General features: G+C 44.7%; 1 protein-coding gene across 4 annotated transcripts in view; it reads left to right on the forward strand.

Moving 5' to 3' along the window:
* Positions 1-339: 339 nt before the first annotated feature.
* Positions 340-20,418, forward strand: part of TMEM131L (transmembrane 131 like) — a 173,326-nt gene continuing 153,247 nt past the window's right edge. For 3 of the 4 annotated variants that reach the window (XM_036887733.2, XM_036887735.2, XM_036887734.2), the window contains exons 1-3: positions 340-531; positions 1,223-1,293; positions 9,538-9,581. In XM_036887733.2, the coding sequence (XP_036743628.2) occupies positions 408-531; positions 1,223-1,293; positions 9,538-9,581 (239 nt within the window). In that variant the 5' untranslated portion in view covers positions 340-407. The remainder of the gene's footprint in view (positions 532-1,222; positions 1,294-9,537; positions 9,582-20,418) is intronic. The other variant, XM_036887737.2, reaches the window with a different exon arrangement.

A 20,418-nucleotide genomic window follows, 5' to 3' on the forward strand; every position in this document is an offset into this window, starting at 1 on the left:
GTTCTTGAAATCACGCTTGGCGACAGGGGCCTGGGAGTCCCTCCCGACAGCGCTCAGCGACCCCGTCAGAGCCGCACAAAGTGGCTGGGCACCGCAGACTGGGGCGGGCCCGCAGCCATGTGCTCCGCGGCGGGGCGGGGCGGGGCGGCCCTGGCCGCGGCGTTCGCATTGTCCACGTTCCCCCGCACCGCCGCGTTCCGTCCCTCCCTATCTGTGGCGCACACGCGCGTCGAGCGAGCGGCGCGCCCCGGGCTGGGGCTGCAGCAGCAGCTGCGGCGGCGGCGGCCGGGCGGGGGCGGCGCGGGGCGGGGCGGGGCGGCGCGGGGGCGGGCCCGAGGCGAGGCAGCCTGGGCGCCAGCGAGCGGGCTGCGAGCGCGGCGAGCCGCGAGAGGAGCGTGAGCACCAGCATGGCGGGGCTCCGACGCCCGCAGCCAGGCTGCTACTGCCGCACCGCCGCGGCCGTGAACCTCCTGCTGGGCGTCTTCCAGGTCCTGCTGCCCTGCTTTCGCCCGGGAGGGGCTCAGGGACAAGGTCAGCGCGCGCCGCTGTGCTCGCTCTCCGTCTCCACCCCGCCCCCCCCGCTTTCTTTTAGGGAACTGCCGAAATCTATGAGAGGGCCAGGGGAGGAAAGGGAAAGGGGCCGGAGGAGGAAGGACAGCGGTTGCAATTCTCGGCTGATGACATTTTCTCACCGCAGCGCCGCATCCGCGCCCCCGCCCCGGGACAAACGGCAGGCTGGTAGTCGCGGGGCTCGGGGACAGCGGCGCGGACCGCTAGCCGCGCGCGCCCCGGAGCCTTTGTGCGCGGGCCCCGGGCGCCCCTGCGCTGCCCCCGCTTTGTGTGGCGCGCGCCGGGGCCCCGCAGCGGCCCGGCTTCCTGCAGCTTTGTTCCGGGAGCCAGGCCGCCGGGCGCCCTCCCGCAGACGCCCGGCCCAGGTACTGCGGGATGGGAGCGCAGGGAGCCCCGCGCCGTGGCTTCCTCCTCCGTCCCTCCTGCACGGGAACCCCCGACACGGCCCGCTGTCTGCTCCGGCAGGGGGACCGCCGGCTTACACCCCGTCCGTTGTGTCCCTGGCCTCTGCTCGCCCCTCGGGCCCACCCCCCGCTTGCCGAGGGAAAGGGAGACTCGTTTGGGTGAGGCGGGGGCGCGGGGGGCGACAGGGAAACAGGAAGCGTTTCTTTTCCGAGCCTCAAGAACGGTGTATTTTTTGGTGTTCGTGCAGCGATTGAGCCCTTGCCGAACGTGGTGGAGCTGTGGCAGGCAGAAGAAGGGGAACTCCTGCTGCCCACTCAGGTGAGGACGACCAGGTGACAGGGGGGTGTGGGTGCGTGAGGGAGGAGAGGCTGCGAGGCCGTCGGCCCCCCCGGCCGCCCAGGCGCGCGGGCCACTTTGCAAGGCAAATAAATGGCCAGGCCGAGCCTGAACACCTGGCAACGGTGGCCTTCCCGGCCTCCTCCCGCGCCATGTGACTGGGCGTGAGTCACGCCGGCCCCAAGTTCAGGAGGTGGGAGCCGAGGCCACCTCAGCAGGGCCGCGGCCAGCGCTGCCCTGAGGAGAAGGGCGGGCCTCTCGGCCGGCCGTGGTCCTGGGAGCGCGAGGGCCCGGTGCCCTGCTCGCTAAGTGGGCTGGTGCTGCGTGCCCGAGGACAACAGGCATATTGATTTCAGAAATCTTAGAGAGAGGTACTTGCCATTAGCGTTAAGTAGCTTTGGGATGAAGATGTGACTTTAAAGGATTGTAATCTTGGATTTTTTCCAAGTGCCTTTAATTCGTGGTAGACTACACCCCTTAAGAGCTTGAATTTCTGGTTTTTAGGTTCCCCCCCATATGCTATAATGATTGCACGCGGAAAAATAATTACTAACGTTTTATTGGGACTCGGTGGCATCATACAGTGTTTGTCGCTGCAGGATATGCAGTACTGAAAAGGTTTTGTGTTTAAAGGTTTAACTTTCAGGGGAAATTGTCATTGTAAGTGTACGCATTTAAATATATTGTTGGCTGTTTTTCAGCAGCGACAGGAGTGACCTCAAATGCGGGTTTTTTTGGGGGGTGGGGAGTGGTTTGAATTATAAGGAAATATTCAGCCTGTGTGGTAATTTTTGAGATGTTCATTACTTCCCACATGGGTGACAGCACTTAATTCTGTGTTATCTCTTGTGGCTCTTTAGAAAAACAGGATGTCTAGCTGTAACTTCTCTGGAGAGGTTGTTCAGTTTTACACGTTTTTTCCTTCCTATGTGAAGTATTATAATAGGGCTAATGAATAACATCTTCAAGGCGGAGAGGTGGTTTTTAAAGGGAAATTTTCCTGGACTTCCCTCAAGGAGAGCAGGCTGAATGAGACCAGTACTTTGAGAAAAAGCCTCATCAGGATGGGGAGCAAATAGTCTGCCCTTCTCTTAAAAGTATATTCCCAAATGGATTTTTTTTCCTGATGATGAAAACAGATGTGTATTGTTGAAGATTTGGAAAACAAAGATAAATAAAATAGAAACTGTTCATAATCCTACTGAGAGAACCACACTTAACATTTAACGTATTTACTTTTTTAAAAGTATAGTATATTTATGTGTATCAGAGTTGTTCAGAAGTGGCGTCGGTGACATTTGGGGCTGGAGAATTCTTTGACGTGGGGGGTTGTCCTGGGCACTATAGGATGTCAAGCAGATAGAGCATCTCTGCCTCTCTCCACTGGATGCCAGTGGCACTCACTCCTTTCACTTCCCCCGCGTTATGACAGCTAAAAATGTCCCCAGACATTGCCAAATGTCCCTGGGCAGCAAAATTGCCTAGGTTGAGAAGCACTGGTGTATGTCTGAATGTATTTGCATTTTTACTCAGTTGTAGCCTCTGCCTCTTATTGGTTCATGTTGGAAACCAACCCAGACAGAAAGGAAAGTAAATTATAGACTCTCTTGTGTTACAGCATTAGTTGAAGATTTAGTTACTGTGCTCAGAGATGGAAATGTCAAGGCCTGTTGATATGATCAGTGATTTTATTTATAGGCTCAGAAAGTTATTTTATCAAATTCTTGATTTCTGGTTTTGTTTTGTTTATATGTATAATACTGTTTGTTTTGGTAAAAAAATGTTAGAATTTAGAAGCTGTCTTTCTGGAATACTCACTATAGAAGCATTTACAGCTAAGTTGTTTTAATTAAAGCTATAATGAAAGTGAAACTGGTATTCAAAGTAATTTTCTAAATACTTCATCTCTATTTATATGTGTGTCTTTCAGAGACATTTTATCCTGTATGTACCTGGGTTAGGGTGAGGATGTATATGGATCTATCTATAGCTATCTAAAATAAACTGCATATATATATGCCAGTATATTTAAACTGCATACACACACACACACACATTACTGCAGAAAGTTCTGGAGAAAGTTATTTTTAGGGAATTCTTTTCAAAGTATTTTGAATTTTGTAATCAGAAAAAGTTCCCTCATGTGTGTCATGTAGTCTGTTGAAAAGAGAATATTTATAGGTGTTATTTAAATTTGAGGGTTTTCTGCTTAATTAACTTGCAGATTGGGTTCCTTTCATTCAGGAAGATTTAAATATAGCTTCAGAAGCTAAGATGTGTCAGTAATAGGTAAAATAGGGGCCTCAAAAGATGTGGCATCAAAAATTAAATATAAACATTTGCCAACACTAATTATTTAGTGACAGTTATTTAGTCATTATTCAGGACTTCTCTGTCCTCAGTTTCTTCATCTTAAAAATGGGAATAATGTGCTGATTTCAGAGGATTTTATGAGAATTAGGTGTCTTGACTTAATAAGCCCTTAATATATATTAAAACACACATACTGATTATTTTGGCAGTATCTCAGCTGACCCCTAGACTCGGTCACTGGGGAGCATGGGACAGCTTTCCTGCTTGAAGGAGCTGAGCCAGTGCAGAGAATTCGGTACTATCAGGGGCTCTACAGTTGTGCAAATAAGCATCTCTCTCTCTTTGTTCCATACTCGTAAAAGAGTTGTAAGATATTTTGGTGTAGGAACATAAAAACCCTATCCATGGTGATAGTGTGAAGACAGTAAAGAAATGTGATTTTATTCTTAGGTTTACAGAATTTTTCCTCTCTTTGACTCCACTTCACCACTTCACCCATATTTCAACACACTGAATCTGAAGTGGTGGTTGTGCAGAAACCCAACACTTTTTCAGCAGCTTATTGTCGAGAAGTAATCGCTTGTGCGCAAGATAAAGCTTTGTGCCCCTTCTTACTTTGCCTTCGAGGTCAAAAACCTTCTGTGATTCCCTGTGATCCTCAGGGCCTTCAGCAGTCGGACCCTGCCTGCTGCTCAGGTTGGGCCTCTGGGACTCTGCCTCCAGCCCGCCCCTTTGCCGAGCAGGCCAACCTGTGTCTGGGGACCGAGACGATGAGTGTGATGGCTCTGCTGCTTGGGCAAGGCCTGCCTTTCCTGACTCCTCACTTGGCAGTGGGTGGCACTGTGGTCACTTCTTCCTTTTTGAATTTCTTGGGTGTCTGAAATTTTTTTCTTTGTGTTGTGTGTACCTTGTTGCCCTAACTGGGTTCCCCTTAAGAAGGTTTGGGCTTCTCAACTTGTTGCCCGTTGTGGCTCAGGGTCTGCGTTCAGTAGACGTTCAGTAGTTAGCGCATGAGTTCTCTTAGTGGGCAGAGGCTATTGTCAGCGTCTTGGCAGTTCCCGTTTTTATGAGGTTAGTTCCATAGGTCATAGGCAGAATGTGTGTTGATTTCCAGTTATTGTTTAATAATCACATTTTTGTATCAGTTCTAGCAGCAGGAAGGGCAATGTAGAATTTGTTGTTTTAATCCATTCAGACTTTGCTGAGATGAGACGCCTCACTCTAAATGCCCCTGGTTAGGTTTGGGACACGGACATCAGACATGGGTGCCATGGAGGGGCAGCTGTTACCTGACACAGAGTTATGCTGGCCTGGTCTGGGATGGGCAGGCTTAGTGCTCTTCTGGCCTTGTTTGTTCAGGAGGCAAACACCTAGCAGGGGCCAGGCCCAGCCAGGCCCCTGGGATATGGTGATGAATGAGAAAGTCTCTGCCTTTAACTCTCACGCCTTGTTTATTTTCCCTCCCTAAGCCTGAGTGTGTAGATAACGGAAATTGGTAGAAAGTGAAACAGAAAATGGTACAGTGAGTATCTGAGTTCTTTTTATCTCAGGTACTGTGTTATGTAATAGCATCTTGCTCTAGTCAGTGAATCATTGACTAGCATTTGGAAATCTTTTTGTCATAGAGATTTATTTTTGGTTTAATCAACTTCCACCATCAACATAGGAAAAAAAAACAAACGTGGGTCAAATATTATTGGCATTGTTTAAGCTCTTTGTGAGTATGAATTCAGGTTATACACTAAAAGCTATGAAGTATTATGACTTGATTTTACAGATGAGGAAATTGAGGCCCAGAGTTGTTAAGTAACTTGCCCAAGGCTATAAGAAAGTGGCACTGGTGGGATGAACCCAGAAGGTTTTTCGCTCCAGAGTCCATGCTCTTGGCTACTATGTTATTGTATGAGTTTTAGCACAGTGTGACTAGGAAAGTAGTATTGCGGTGGTAAAGTTACTGTGCCTGAGGGAAATAATTTCATGTTCTGTTTTGATTTAGAACAATTTGCTTATTAAATTTTTAAAAGTAGTTGTATCCACTAATATTTTTAAAATTTTTAAATTTTTTTTGTTGAGGTATAACAGACATATAGTAACAGACATATAACATTATATTTGTTTCATTATGTACAACACGATTATGTATTTGTAGATAATACAAAGTGATCACTGTGGTAAGTCTAGTTAACATCCATCACCATGCCTAGTTACAAAGAAATTTTTTTTTCTTATGATGAGAATTTTTCAGGTTTACACTCTTAGCAACTCTCAAATATGCAATTCAGTATTGTTAACATGTTAATCATGCTCTACATTATAGCCCCAGGACTTAATTTATTTTATAATGGGAATTTTGTTCCTTTTGACCACCTTTATCCATTTTGTCCACCTTCCACCCTCAGCCTCTTGCTGCCATCAGTCTATTTTCTGTATCTATAAGCTTGTTCATTATTATTATTATTATTATTATTTGTTTTAAAATTCCAAATATAAGTGAAATCATACAGTGTTTGTCTTTATCTTTTTTGACTTATTTCATTTCGCATAATGCCCTCCAGATCCATCCATGCTGTTACAAATAGCAATATTTCCTTTTTTATGGCTGAATAATACTCCATTATATATATGTACCTCATCTTTATCCAGTCATCCATCAATAGACACCTAGGTTGTTTCCATGTCTTGGTTATTGTAAATAATTCAGCAGTGATCACAGAGGTGCATATATCTTTTCAAGTCAGCGTTCTCATTTTCTTCCAGTAAATACCCAGAAAAGGAATTGTTGGATCATACAGTGTTTCTATTTTTAATTTCTTGAGGCACCTCCATGCTATTTTCTGTAGTGGCTGTACCAGTTTAGTTTACACTCCCACCGACAGTGCATAGGGGCTCCTTTTCTGCATCCTCGCCAACATTTGCTATTGTTTGTCTTTGATAACAGCCATTCTGACAGGCATGAGGTGTATATCCACTAGTACTTAAGAAACAGGTAGACTGTACTTGGCTCTCCAGACATTAATGGAACAGGTATGGTGGGGGAACCACTGTCTTAGGTGTCAGGCATGTCATGGTGAACAGCAAAGACCCTGCCCTTGTGGAGTGTGCGGTCTCCTGGCGGGCATATAGGTAATAAATATGAAATAGAGTAAATTGTAAGTTTTTTATTCTGTTAGGAGGGTACAATGCTGTATTGTGGCAGAGTGGAGGAGGATTCGGGTGCTGGGAGTTGTATTTTTAATTTGAGAGGGCCATATACATCTCTTTGGAAGGTCTATATTTATCATTTGAGCCAGCCCTTGAAAGCTTGAGAGAATTAGAATAGTGAGTACAAGGGCCCTAAGACACTCCCAAGTGGGAGGCAGGATTGTAAGATTTGGTACCTGCCCTTTGAGAGCTTGTGGTGTTGGGGAGATAAGGCTGGTAATACCCTGAGATAACATTCAAGTGCTGAAATGTAGGAACTGAGAGGGGAGAGGAGAGAAGTGTGTGTTGGAGTCTGTTAAGGCTGAGAGGTCTGCATTAGCAAAAGTGTGATGGGGCCTAGCCGGCAGCCTCATGGGTGATGGTTCTATATTTTTATGCTGATGTTTTATCATTATTTTTTATTGGTTTTGAGTATGCAACACAATGGTTCAACAGTTAGACACATTATCTCACCCCAGCTAGTGTAGTTGCTATCTGTTAAGATAGGGAGATGTTAGAGAATCATTGACTATATTCTCCATGCTGCACTTCCATTCCCATACCAACTTATATTATGATTGAGATTTATGTGCCCCTTTATCCTCCTCATCCTTCCTACCCACCCACCCACCCCGACCCCTTCCCCTTGTAACCACCAGTCAGTTCTCAGTGTTCATGAGTCTACTGTGTCTTGTTCATTTTGTGTTGTTTTGCTTTTAGATTCCACATATAAGATAAATCATATGGCATTTGTCTTTCTCTGCCTGGCTTGTTTCACTGAGCATAATACCCTCTAGGACCATCCATGTTGTTGCAAATGGCAGGATTTCTTTCTTTTTTATGGCTGAGTAATAATCCAGTCTGTATATGTACCACATTTTCTTTATCCATTCATTGATTGTTGAACACTTTGATTGTTTCTGTATTTTGGTTATTGTAAGTAATGTGGTGATAAACATAGGGATCTTCAAATCAGGGATTTTGTTTTCTTCATGTAAATTCCTAGAAGTGGAATTTCTGGGTATTTCTATGTTTTGTTTTTCGAGGAACCTTCATACTGCTTTCTACAGTAGCCACAACAGTTGACATTCCTCCCACAGTGTAAGAGGGTCCCCTTTCTCCACATCCTCACCAACACTTGTTAGTGTTGTTTGGGCAATGGCCATTCTGACTGGTGTGAAGTGACATCTCATTGTGGTTTTCATTTGTATTTCCCTGATGATTAGTGATGGGAACATTGTTGCATGTGGTCATCTGTATATCTTTTTGGAAAATTGTTCAGGTCCTCTGCCCATTTTTTAATCAGGATTTTTTTTTTCTGGTGTAGAGACATAAGAGTTCTTTATATATTTTGGATGTTAACCCCTTATCAAATAAATCATTAGGTTACCTTTTTGTCCTTAACCTGGAATTGAGCAGTTATTGGTTGACATATCCATCCCAATGTCTTCAGCCACACTTTAGTGGGTGCCCTGGGCTCTAATTTAGAACATCAGTCAGCATCAGTATGGCAAGGTCAACCCACAATGGCTCAATTCCAGGGTAAGGAGCATGGAGTGTGTATCTGACTGTCAGTTAGGGAGCCATGGTAGGTTGTTGAACAGAGACTAACACAGTGACGTTGCATTGCATGCTGGGTCCATACCATGTGCATGGGAAATTGATGGCTGTTGAGGAAGATTGGACTTGCAGTGACACACAGGATGGGTTGAAGGCAGCGGTCTTCACGTCGGCGGTGGTAATGGAGGCTGGGGGTGCTGATGGTTGTGGGCTCAGTGCTGGCAGAAGGGGTGGAGAGGAGAGCACAGGTCTGAACTGAAAGGACATGGGCAGGTCTTCATGGTCGCAGGTAAAGGGAGGAGAGCAGTATAAGATGACCTCAGGTTTGCCCGTGGGTCACGGAGCGTGATGGTGTTCTTGACAGAAGGAGGCCTGTTAGAACAGAAGCCACCCACCAGGGACCCCGGAGGTTGAGTCTGGTACTGCTCATAATTGTTTCTGGGGAGACAAAGCACATTATATCCTGCAGGCGTCTGGCAGTAGGGCTGGAGCTGTGAGTGAATTCGTCCTGCAGGTTTCGTGGAGTACCCGCAGTGGGCTGGTCAGGGCCTGGGGCTGCCCGGGCTGCGCATGTCTTGACTCTTGGGAGCGATGGGCATTTATTGTATATCTGTGTGCGATTGACTGACAAGTTGGGGCTGGAGATAGGGATTTGGGCCCATGGTTACAAGTGTGGGTTATCATTCTGAGGGACTTAGCATAGAGGAGTCTGGGTCCAGGAGGACTGGCTGTGATGGGCAGGGACAGGACAGTGCAGCAGGGCTGCCAGGAAAGCCAAGGGTCGGAGAGAAGCTGGAGGGACAGGAAGGCTCGGTACTCCCGAAGCCAGCAGTGGCGGTTCAAGAACGGAGAGCCCAGACTGTGTCCATTAGGCGAGCTGCAATCTAGTATTTGGTTGCATCTGCCCTTTTGTTTCTGTGTCCAGTGGCTTTTCTTTTTTACTCTCCTGCCTCTTGACACCTGATCAGATTTTGGCACCTAAAGTCTGGGAGACGATTTGGGAAGTGCTTTTAAGTGTGATTTTTAAGGCTTTTATAAAATTTATCAGCTGTTTAAGGTTGATGTCAAAATATATGAAATTGTCCTCATCTGTGTGAGCTTTGAAGGACTGTTTCTTTTGGAGATTTTTATGTTCCTTTGAAACAACTGTTAAACCATGTTCTTTTTCAATAGGGTGATTCTGAAGAGGATGTGGAGGAGCATTCTCCAGAACAGAGGTAAGGAAATGCTGGGAGCCCGTACCTGTGTGCTGAATTTCTCTGCCCACTTTGGATGCTGTATGAAGTCTTGATATAAGACTGTTTATGTATTCAATATTATGTGTAAAATACCTTTCTCTTTGGCACTGGGGACATCTATACTCTCTAATGATCAGCAATGACTTAAAAAAAGTGAGGTTGTACAGAAAGCTGTTAGAAACAGTGTCCTCAAATTCACTTTGCTGTGGGATGTTATGCTTGCTCTCTTGTTCACAAGCATGAGGCACTATACTGGGTGCTGGACGTAAAACACTGAACAAAACCTGTGCTGCATGTGTTTCTGGAGTCTGACTTTACTGTGAACAAAGTAATAATTATGCTTACAAAAGAACTGTGAGATTGCTGGGGTAGAGAACAGTGAGGTAGATGGAGTTGTCAGGTGAGGCCCCTCTCACCTGACCAGGTGACACATGAGTCTGAGTTCTGCAGGATGTGTTGGTACAGCCAGGAAGTACACGGGTGAGTGCTCTGGGCAGAGGGAATGTCAGGTGCAAAGGCCCCAAGGTGGGGAACACTGGCACCAATCCAGGGACTTGAAGAAGGCCAGTGTGGTCTGTGAGACAGTGAGATGATGTAGGGTCTTAGAGGCCATAATAAGGAGGTTAGGTTTTATTTTTTTAAGTGTAGTGTTAGTTGTTAAAAAATTTGAAGCAGAGCCTAGCACCTTGGAAGGTGTAAACTACAATTGTAAGAGAATACTTGCGTCATGGAACAGTCTTGGTCAGTCATCCAACTAGGGTATCTCGTCACTTGAAGGTACCTGAAGACTCTAACTGCTACCTGGGCATGGGGATATCTTTCAGGGAATCAGCATTTAGATCCCTAACCTCCATATAGTCTCCTCAAATTGATCTGTCTGAGGTTGCAAGTTATGCTTTTTCACCTCTTTTGCCATCTCATGTCTCCACTTTAAAGGAGAGGCATACATCTTACCAGCTTCAGTCATACTAGGTGCTTGGGCAAATGAAAGGCCATCTGAAATACTGGTATTGGTAGGAGAAAGGGATTCACTCTGATTGGATAACAACTCTTTTGTAACTCTGTGGTTTTCAAATCCTTACTTTTAATAAAGTTGAAGAAGGCTACAATCAAATTGACAGTTGATCATCAAAAGTTATTTTTAATGACAGACCATTGTGATTTTTGGATTAAAACACTGAGGGAGTCTAGAGAATGTAGGGACGGTGTGATAGCAAAGCTCTTTCCAGTCACATGTACTTATGTGAACAAGCTTTTTCAGTGCTTTTATTTAAAAAAAAAAAGAAAATATTCACACAAACCAATAGGGGAAAAAGAGTTTCCTCCATCTATTTTAAGGATGATTTTCAATGAATTTGACTCCTCATGTTTAATTACATATCAAAATTTATAAAATTTGTTGGTTTGATTAGTTGTGTACTAATAAAAATTATAATGATAACTCAGTTCAGAAGAAAAAAATTTTAACACTTGGACCGTGTGGTCACAGAAAATTTATTTAAAAACTCAGAATCTCAGTTTATACCATTGTTTTATTGCAAAGGACCATGAACATAAAGATACAGTATGCTTAAAACTCTTTGAGGGAATATCCAGCAATACAAGAAAACCCATCTGTGTATTTAAAAAAATGGATGATTGCAGTGGTATATAGAGTCCATTGAATATATTTTAAAAAGTGATTGTAAGTTTTATTAAAAAATGCCAATATTTATAATATGCCATAAAATGACATTCCTTGAAACCATTTCAACTGAGAGCATAAAATTTTAAATATGACATACCTTATAAATATATGGGGTAGGGTTCAGAGTTTGTCACAATCCTGTGAGAGCAGGGGAGCAGGGAAAGGTGAGAAAAGGTGGATCAGGCTCGGCTGCTGGTCGTGGGCATGGAGGGACATGGAAAGTTCTGAGAGGAATTTCTGGGGAGGATTGGTTCCATGGTGGAGTGTGAAGGAGGGCACACAGGGGGCTTTTGCCATTTGGCTTGAGCATCTTGGGGAGGTGATGAGTGAGACAGGGAGGGATTTTTTGGGAGGGAAATCAGGAGCTCTGCTCCGTTGTCTCCTGAGGAATGTCAGACTTGAGATGACACCTCCAAGTGGATGGCAGGTGGGCAGGGACGTGTGCTTCTGGAGCGGGAAGCCCCCGGGCTGCGCCTCCAGGGCTGGGCCAGCGCACTTGTTCTCTCTGTTGTAGCTGCAGATCTCCCCTTCCCTAGTTTCTTTTCATTCATTTTTCTGTCAAGTTTTAAGGTATTAGTAGATTTTATCCTTACTGGTGTTTTGACACAGGGTCAGATTGTCGAGCGCAGGGATAGGGGTGAGGGAGATTGGGTCAGTCACAGAGCAGTGGCTTTCACACTTTCTGACAGTGATTCATGGTGAGAGATACACTGTACATCCTGATCACTGACCCACAGGCATGTCCTTGGGTGTATGGATATGCACGCTAATTTGTTTCTTTATAAAATAGTCCTTATCCTTACTACCTGTGATGTACCCCATTTTCCTCTTTTTTTTTTAATTGTGGTAAAATATACATAACATTTACCATTTTATAACCATTTTCAAGTACTGTGGCAGTGAATACATTCACACTGCACAACCATCACTACCGTCCATTCACAGCACTTTTCTATTTCATTTTGTTTCATTTAAAAAAATAAAATGCTGGTTGCCTCTACTGGGTTGACTTTAAAACTCCTTAATCATGACTCACAGTTTGATCAGCCCTGATTTGTATATTGTAATCTTCACAATTATCAGATGTCCCAGGGTTTTGCTGCTCTTTCATCCCTAGTTTTTATTTTAACTTTGCTCCCAAACCTCTCTGTTCTTTGGCTTTTTTTTTGTTGGAGATTCGTTGCTCACGTGTCAAGACAAGATGATGACATAGGTTGGAATCTGCTAGTAGAAGACCTTCTTTGTGTCCATTTTCTGAAAAATGTAGATTCTGGAGTCCTCTGGAAGTGTCAAGTCCTGTAATGAGTAGTCACCAAGTTCTTATTGCTCATTTACCTTTACCGCCCAGTTGGGCATTTTTTTCAATGAAAATTTTAATACCCTCAAAGCTCATATAGTGTCTTGCTGCTTTTAAAATAAACCTTTTGCTTTAGAATAGATTTAGGTTTGCAGAGAAGTTGTAAAGATGGTACAGAGGGTTCCCACGTAGCCCTCATGCAGCTTACCCGTATGTTAATGCCTTATATTTTGCAATACATTTGTTGACACTGAGAAACCAACAATGGTACATTAGGATGAACTAGACTCCACACTTTCTTTTTATTTCACTAGTCTGCCCTAATATCCCTTTTCTGTCCAGGATCACATCTGGGATACCACATTGCTTTTAGGTGTTATGTCCCTGTAGGATCCTATTGGTTGTGACAGTTTTTCTCAGAATGTCCTTACTTTTGAAACCTTGACAGTTTTGAGGAGTACTGGTCAGGTATTTTGTAAAATATCCCTCAGTTTGGGGTTCTCTGGTGTTTTTCCTCATGGTTAGATTGGGGTGGTTGCTTTGGGGAGGAAGACCACAGGCATAAATTGCCATTCTTATCACATGTCAAGGGTACCTGCCAGCAGATTGACTCATCACTTTGATGTTGACCTTGATCAGCTGGCCAAGGTGCTGTTTGTCCAGTTTCTCTCCTGTAGAGTTACCCTTTTTTCACCTCTTTCCATTCTTCACTCTTTGGAAGCAATCATTAAGTGGAATCAAGCTACATAAATTATTTGGAGTTCTACATGGGAGATTTGTCTGTTCTCCCTCATTTATTTATTTACTCGGTCATTTATTTATATCAGTATGGACTCATGGATATTTATTTTATACTTTGGGCTATAATGCAATACTGGATTTGCCCTATTTTAATGTCGTTTATCCTTAATCAAATTTATGACATGATTAGTTAGTATCTCTTTACTATTTTTCAAACATTTTTGTGATTTTCAGTTAATTACTAGTCCACAATGCCAACTCTTAATGATTTTTAAGAGGGACTTGAACACTTAGGAATTCCACAAAGTGAATGCACCATCTCTGAGAAAATCCAGAGAGAGAGAGAGAGAGAGAGAAAAGCGGCTGCTCCCTTGGGACTCGAGAAATAGCTTTGACCCTAAAACGGAGTCTCAGGATTTCCCCAGAACAGGTGGCCCTGACAGCTACCACTGGAGGGAGTGTAGGCAGTGGAGAGGCCTGTGTCGCACCCCCAGGACTCTCCGAGGCAGTCCCGGGTGGAGGGCTCTGGAGGAGCCAGTCTGTGATCTCAGATGCAGTTTGGGAAAGCTTTCAGGGTAATGGACCTCATGAAGATGTTGTTTATGGGATTTTGATTTCATCTCTGAAGGCTGTGTAATTGTATTTGGTTGAAAGCCAGAAAAGCATTATTTGAAAAACTTTTTTCCTTCTTTCCTCACTCTCCCCAGTTTTCTCCTGGGTGTTCTCAAATATCAGCAGTCTTGTACTCCTTTGCTGAGAAAGAAAGATTGCTGTTGGGGATTCAGTGATGAGAGCGAATGAGCGTTGACTTCGGCTCCTACTAGAATTGGATGCTCCCCAGGAAGCTCTGACTGGCTGGGTACACATCTCCAATAAGTCTTTTGGGGGTATATTTATTAGAACGAGAAAAGTGTAAACTTTGGCAAATTGTATTTTGAATAGAATATTATTTCAGCTTTTAAAAATGGTTATATAAAAAGCCTGAATACTGATTGGGCTAGGCACAGTGTCTGGAAATTTTTTTTAATGTTCTTTTATCTGATGAGTAACAGCAGCAAAATGTGTTCTCCTGAAGCAGCTTAGATCAGTTAAAGGCTGATCCTAAGAGGCAGAACATGCAGAAAATCTCGTTAACCTTTCAGCAGCATCCTGAAAGATATAATTGCAGACAAAAACGACTCAGTCTTTAGTGACACTTGCTTTTGGCAATGGAGGGGATTTCAGGGCTTCCTTAGGGAATGGAACTACTTTTCACTTTTCTTTGTTCTTCAGAAACTGAAAGCTGTGTTTTCAGCAGATCCCCAATGTTCCTTACCTGTTGACAGGCTCTTAAAATTTTAATCTCCCTAGGGTTGCATCCTGGGTAGCTTCTCTTGCCATCTGTCATTCCCCTAGGCGCTCTCACCTGTGCTCTTGGGTTTTTGTCTGTATAGAAGGAACTTGAACTTGGGTGCTGCTTCTGTTCAGGGGGCTTATCTGTTCAGTTGTTGTCCAGAGAGAGCTCCCTCTAGCTTTCAGGTGTTGCTCAGTTAGCATGTCCGGAGCTGAGCTCTTGGTCTGAGTTCCCTGCCAGCCTTATCCTACCTGCTCCTCCTCTGGCACAGCCCCCCGTTGGTGAATGGCAGCACCCTGCATTCATTTGCACAAGCCAGAAATCAGGGTGCCCCTCTTGACTCCCCTCACACTCCCCACCTGCTGGATCTTCCTCAGATGGTCTCCTGTCTCCATTTTACAGCTACCCCAGACTGTGCTCTACATTCCTACCCAAGTAGTGTATCTAAACCATACATCCTTTCCTGTCATTCCTCTCACAAACAGTCTTCCATGGAGCACCATCCCTCGGGATGAAGTGCAGATGGCTGAGCATAGCCTAGAAGGCCTTTTGTGATCTGGTCCTGCTCACCTCTTCAGCATTCTGCCCCTGCTTCTCACCTTCCCTTGTCTCACATCTTGCCCAGCTCTCACTCTCTCTCTCTCTCTTTTTTTTTTTTCTTTGTCCAAAACCCTCTCATCTTCCCTGGCCAACCTCCTCCCCTGACAATTCTGTGGGTCCTGCTGCACACAGCGCAGGGCGCCTGCCTACTCCTCGGTTGTAAGAATAGCCAAGTTCCTATCTGACTCTCATTCACCTGATTCCCCAGCACCTAACACCTAGGTGAAGAGCTGTTACATGAAGGCATGCAAGCTGCTATTTTTAAAATCTAACTCTTTTAAATCAGTTACTTGTACTGTTTCACATGTTCTTCATATCCAAGCCCACAAACCGTATTTGCCATTGAACCCCAGTACTGATATTAGTATTAGAGGTTGTGGTTTTTAAATTAGAATATAGCAGTTGGCGTGTTTTTTAAGAGGATGGATTATTAGCTTTGTGTGTGCCCCATGAGCCCTTCTCTGGGGTCATGTGGGCCCCGAGAGGGTTGCAGAATGAATGCATTTCATCGTGAACTTGGTGGCCTCAACAGTGTAAAGTGAATTTTCTTTGATTGTCATAGATCTCATAATTTAGGTGTTCTCTTTAGAGTGCAAGTTTTTAAACAGGGTTCTTGGTATATATTCAAATTGTTTTCAAGCCACAGAAAAACTTCTCAGTTTTTTTAGGTTGTGAATTTTTAGCAAATCTTTAGGCACTTCTTTATATACCTATTTCACTCACAATTAGAATTAGAAAAATCATATAACAGGATCAGAATCCTAATTCTGATTTTCATAGAAATTTTTATGTTTCCTAGATGTATTTTTTTACAGACTCTGGAGTGATTAGGCTAGAACTAATTTATATCTTGACATTGAAAAAGGTTTTGAACCAACTTTAATCATTCCAGGTGTATTTTGAGGCATTAACCTAGAATAAATACAGGCAAAATACTTCATTAATGTTGCCTATCCTGAAACAGAAAGGTAGCATTGAAATCTTGAAAGCTTGGGTATGGCCCATAAATGTGGCATATCCTGGGCCAGAACCTTAGCGTAGGCCATGGATTACCTTTAGGACAAGGGGCTTCACACTTAGAAGTCTGACATTCAGCTTGCTTTATTCCACATACTGCTCAGTCGCTTGACTGATTACTGCTACTCATCACAATATTTAACAGTAAAGTAACTTCAGGGTATCTGTTCAGCCAGGTGTTGATCCTGAGGAAAGAGCAAGGAAGGTGCAACAGCCCAGGAAGACTTGCCCATGGAAATAACAACATGGTTATTAAAAGTACATTAAAAACTTGGTGAGAAGCTTATTTCAGAAAAGAGTAAAGGTAGCACTGTGAGCAAGAGAGAGAGACTTGGGTGTTTTGCCTTTGGGAACAGTGGATAAAATGAAAGTTCCTATGACCAGGATTCTCACCTGGCCCTGGTTGGCTAGCTCGCTACACATGTGTGGGCAATACATTGTTATTGACTATATAAAGGGCTCCACCCAGTGCTCTGCACGACACGGTGGCACGGCTGCAAGGTTGCAGTAGAGTAGAAAAGAGGCTGGAGTGGTGGCAGTGCCGAGGACAGAGACTGGGACGGCTGTGCGGGCAGAGAGGCCTAGAGACAGAGACCAGCTTGCTGCATGCAGACTCGCTCTGAGGGGACGAGATTCTAGTGATTGACCTGCCACTGTGGAAATAAAGTGGGGTATAACTCTTTCACCCCAAGAATGTTCTACTATCATTTCTTTGGTTACACTGAATCCACAGTGAACTTGCCCAGGGCTGAAACCCATTGGCAAGATAGGAACCTACTTCTATCTTCAGGAAAGCTTACAGCTTATACAGTCAGAGAGGAGCTGATATTTGGTCATTTTAGGCTTCTTTGATGCCATGACTGTTGTTCTGTGGGTAGCTCTTTGCTCTTCATGATGGGTCAGTGAGACATGAAAGTACTTTTTAGATGGATCCCAGTATATTGGCAGCAGTATCGATAAGTTCTATAAAGGCATTCTGGATATGTTGTGACATCAGGCTTCTTATTGCCTTAGAAAGTGGCAGAGCTTGAGATTTCAAGATTCAGAGAAGAAATATAATTTCCCAAGGCAGTATGCTCTGTCTAGGAACACCAATATTAAGATAATGGGGTCTCCTGGGAGCTTGTTACTGTAGTTGTAAGTGAATTGTCATCAAATTATTCATTTGTTGTTCAAGAGTCTTCCACATAGGAAATAGGACTCTAGAGTAGTAGTGGTCCCCCCCACCCCGCCGGTAAATGTAAGGAAAGAATGTTGCCACTTCACAAATAATTGCCATGATAGTCCAGATAGTATTTCACAGGTGGTGTGCTCAATAAAGATGTGTTTGGAATATTAATTTAGGATCGCCTTTGTAGCCGGTTTGTAAATGAAACAAGAAAAAGTCTTTGCTTATGGTAGCCTTTCTCAGTGGTTTCCCGCAAAGCAGAAGGATGTAGTTTTATAAAGTCTGCTATGAGCATGAAAATTCTTGGAAAAAACAAAACAAAACAAAACAACCAAGCTTTATTGAGAACTTCCAGTCATTTAAAAATTACTGAGTGATTGTTCCTTTTTTCCCCTCCAAAACTCTTCTTGTAAAATTCATGTTTCAGTAGGATGGCCATATTTACCTCAGGGCACTGTTTTCTACTGCACACATACGTATCCCAGTTTGGGGGGTGGGGTTAGTGCCATACCTGTTTTTTCCCTCAGGCCAGTTCCCGTTGTTTTTCTCTAGTTTGTTCAAGTGTTTCATTCAGAAAACCTGGCTCTGAATGACTTGTGGCTGTTGGGCTAAAACTAAATTTCTCCTATAGGAAGAATGACTTGCCACCTGCAAAATGTCCAGTGAACCCCCTGCTGCATTTGAAGGTGGTTGTCAGAGAACAGGGTCAGTAAAAGCAGAGATGTTGTGTGTGGCCTCCCAAGTTGACCACCGTGAGAATGTACATAGTACAGAATTCATATTGATGCCATGCCTTGTACAACATTGACTCCACGTTGTTCTACCTTGTGGATGTTGGTTCCTTTAGCTGCCACTAAATTATTGATAATAGAAGAAGTCTGGTTTGCCAACAATCCAAACAGTGTCCCAGCTGATAGGGCAGATGCATGTGGTAGGACTTCCTGGTGAAGCATCCTCCAGGGATCATGATTAATCTTTCTCTCTTAAAAATCCCACCCATGCTAATCCAGTTAATCCATTAACAATTGGATAGAAATAATTGCCCTTGTATTGTACGTTATCGTTTACAAAGTGCTTGCAAGTGCTGTGTCCTTAGGAAACCAGGCTTTCTCATTTTATAGATGAAGAAACAAGTTCGCAAAGGGAAGACGGTTGAAGATTACAGAGCTTTGAAGTGGCAGAACAGGCACAGAATCTGAGGTGTCCTCTCTCTAGATCACGGTCTACCTTGTATTTATGGTAAAATAGGTTAGAAAACCCTTTTCCCAATTAGATAGTCTGCTCTCTGTGGAAGGAGACTAAGTCTGAGATTGACGCATGGAGGCAGTTGAATTCTTGAGTAAGCCCTAGTATTACATGGCTTCTAGCAAACCCCTGAAAAAAAAAAGAGCATGGCTCTTGTAAGAAGGACCCAGAGTTGGGACTTCAATAATATTCCACTGTTTGGCTCTTTCTTTAGTTTTACCCTGAGTGTGGCTCATCCACTGACATTCATCCACATAATTTTTGAAATAACCTGGAAAATTTGCCACATGCTACTGTATTGTGTGCTGAGAGGTCACCTTTGGTCCTGGGATGGACGTGCTGTCCTGTTAGCCTGCTTTGCTTTTTGATCAGCTATTTTCAGTGTCAAGTAACAGAAAGCCCTGTCTGAACCAGCTCAAACAATAAAGAATGAATTATGTCACCTAACAAGAAGCTGGGAGGCTGGGTGGTTCTGGATCGGTGTCCTCAGCAGGTGAGTGTCAGCCAGGCCCTTCCTGCCTGTTGAGCTGGCTTGCCTGCTGCCCAGCAACCCTCAGGACTGCAGGAGGGCTGCCACCTCACAGCCTTGCTGCCTCCCACTGGGCCATCCAGACGCAGCTTGAGAGCCTGCATCCTGTGCTTTCTCAGGAGCTGCCTCAGCAGGCTTCCCTTTGCCTCTCACAGGTCAACATGGGCCCATGCTGACCTGGAGCCACTCCCCAGCCTTGGGAGAGGGGGGCCCCCTGGGATTTGCTTTGTGGCAGGGTTTCCCAGTCTCCGAGGATGGGTGCTCACTGAACACCCAGGACTGCGCCTGTCTGGGGGTGTCCAGCCGCAGCGTTTGTGATGCCCGCTCGCGGCTGTGCTGCGTGAGCACTGAGAGGCCGGGGCGGTCCTGGGGCGGCAGAGTCAGCAGTGTAAGAACCTGTTAGGCCGGTTCTCAGACCCCACCCCAGGACTGCTGAATCAGACGCCAGCGGAGGGGCCAGCGATCTGTTTGAACAAGCTCTCCAGCTGATGCTGACACATGCCCAAGGTTGAGAACCATTGGTAAGGCATTTAAGGCATCTAAGGAAACACATTTCAAAATATACTTTTGGTTGAAGATTAAATAACGAGAGGCAAAAATGGTCCGGCAGCTAAAACAGTGGGGTGGACACTGGGAGATGGAGGCTGTTTTTCAGCGCTGCCCTCTGTCACTGGCGTGGGATTTTAGTAAACCTAGGAGACATGCATATTCTTTTCACGTGGTATCAAGTTTTCACTCAGCTGATTCAATTTTTCTAAAAGTTCCGTCATGGTTATGGGGATGCGGGTGGTTCCAGTTGGGCTTTAATGTTCACCATCTGGGGCCACCATGCCCTGGCACGCCTGGTAAACAGGTGGGTTAGGCCATCCCAAGTCACCTTCCAGGGAGAACTGAGGAACTTTCTCAGGGATAGTTCATTCATTCTGAGGGAAGTGAATCTGGCAGAAAGCCTTGACCCACAACAAAGTCTCCATCATGGGGTGGGAGTGGCCGCTCTCAGTACAGGGTGGTGTGTGCGCTCAGATCTGTGTCCTGGCCCCGCTCCCTCTGGGCACGTGGCGCTGTGTGTGTGACAGAGGGACAGTGTTGAGGCTGTAGGGGGTTTTTTCGGATGTGAGAAGGATATTAGGTAAAAACTGAAAAGTGTTGTTCTGAAAAGGCTGTGAGTAGCTGGGTGGGCGGAAGAGCATAGAATCCGC

Source organism: Manis pentadactyla, chromosome 1 (genome assembly GCF_030020395.1).
Source record: "Manis pentadactyla isolate mManPen7 chromosome 1, mManPen7.hap1, whole genome shotgun sequence".
Lineage (NCBI taxonomy): Eukaryota > Metazoa > Chordata > Mammalia > Pholidota > Manidae > Manis > Manis pentadactyla.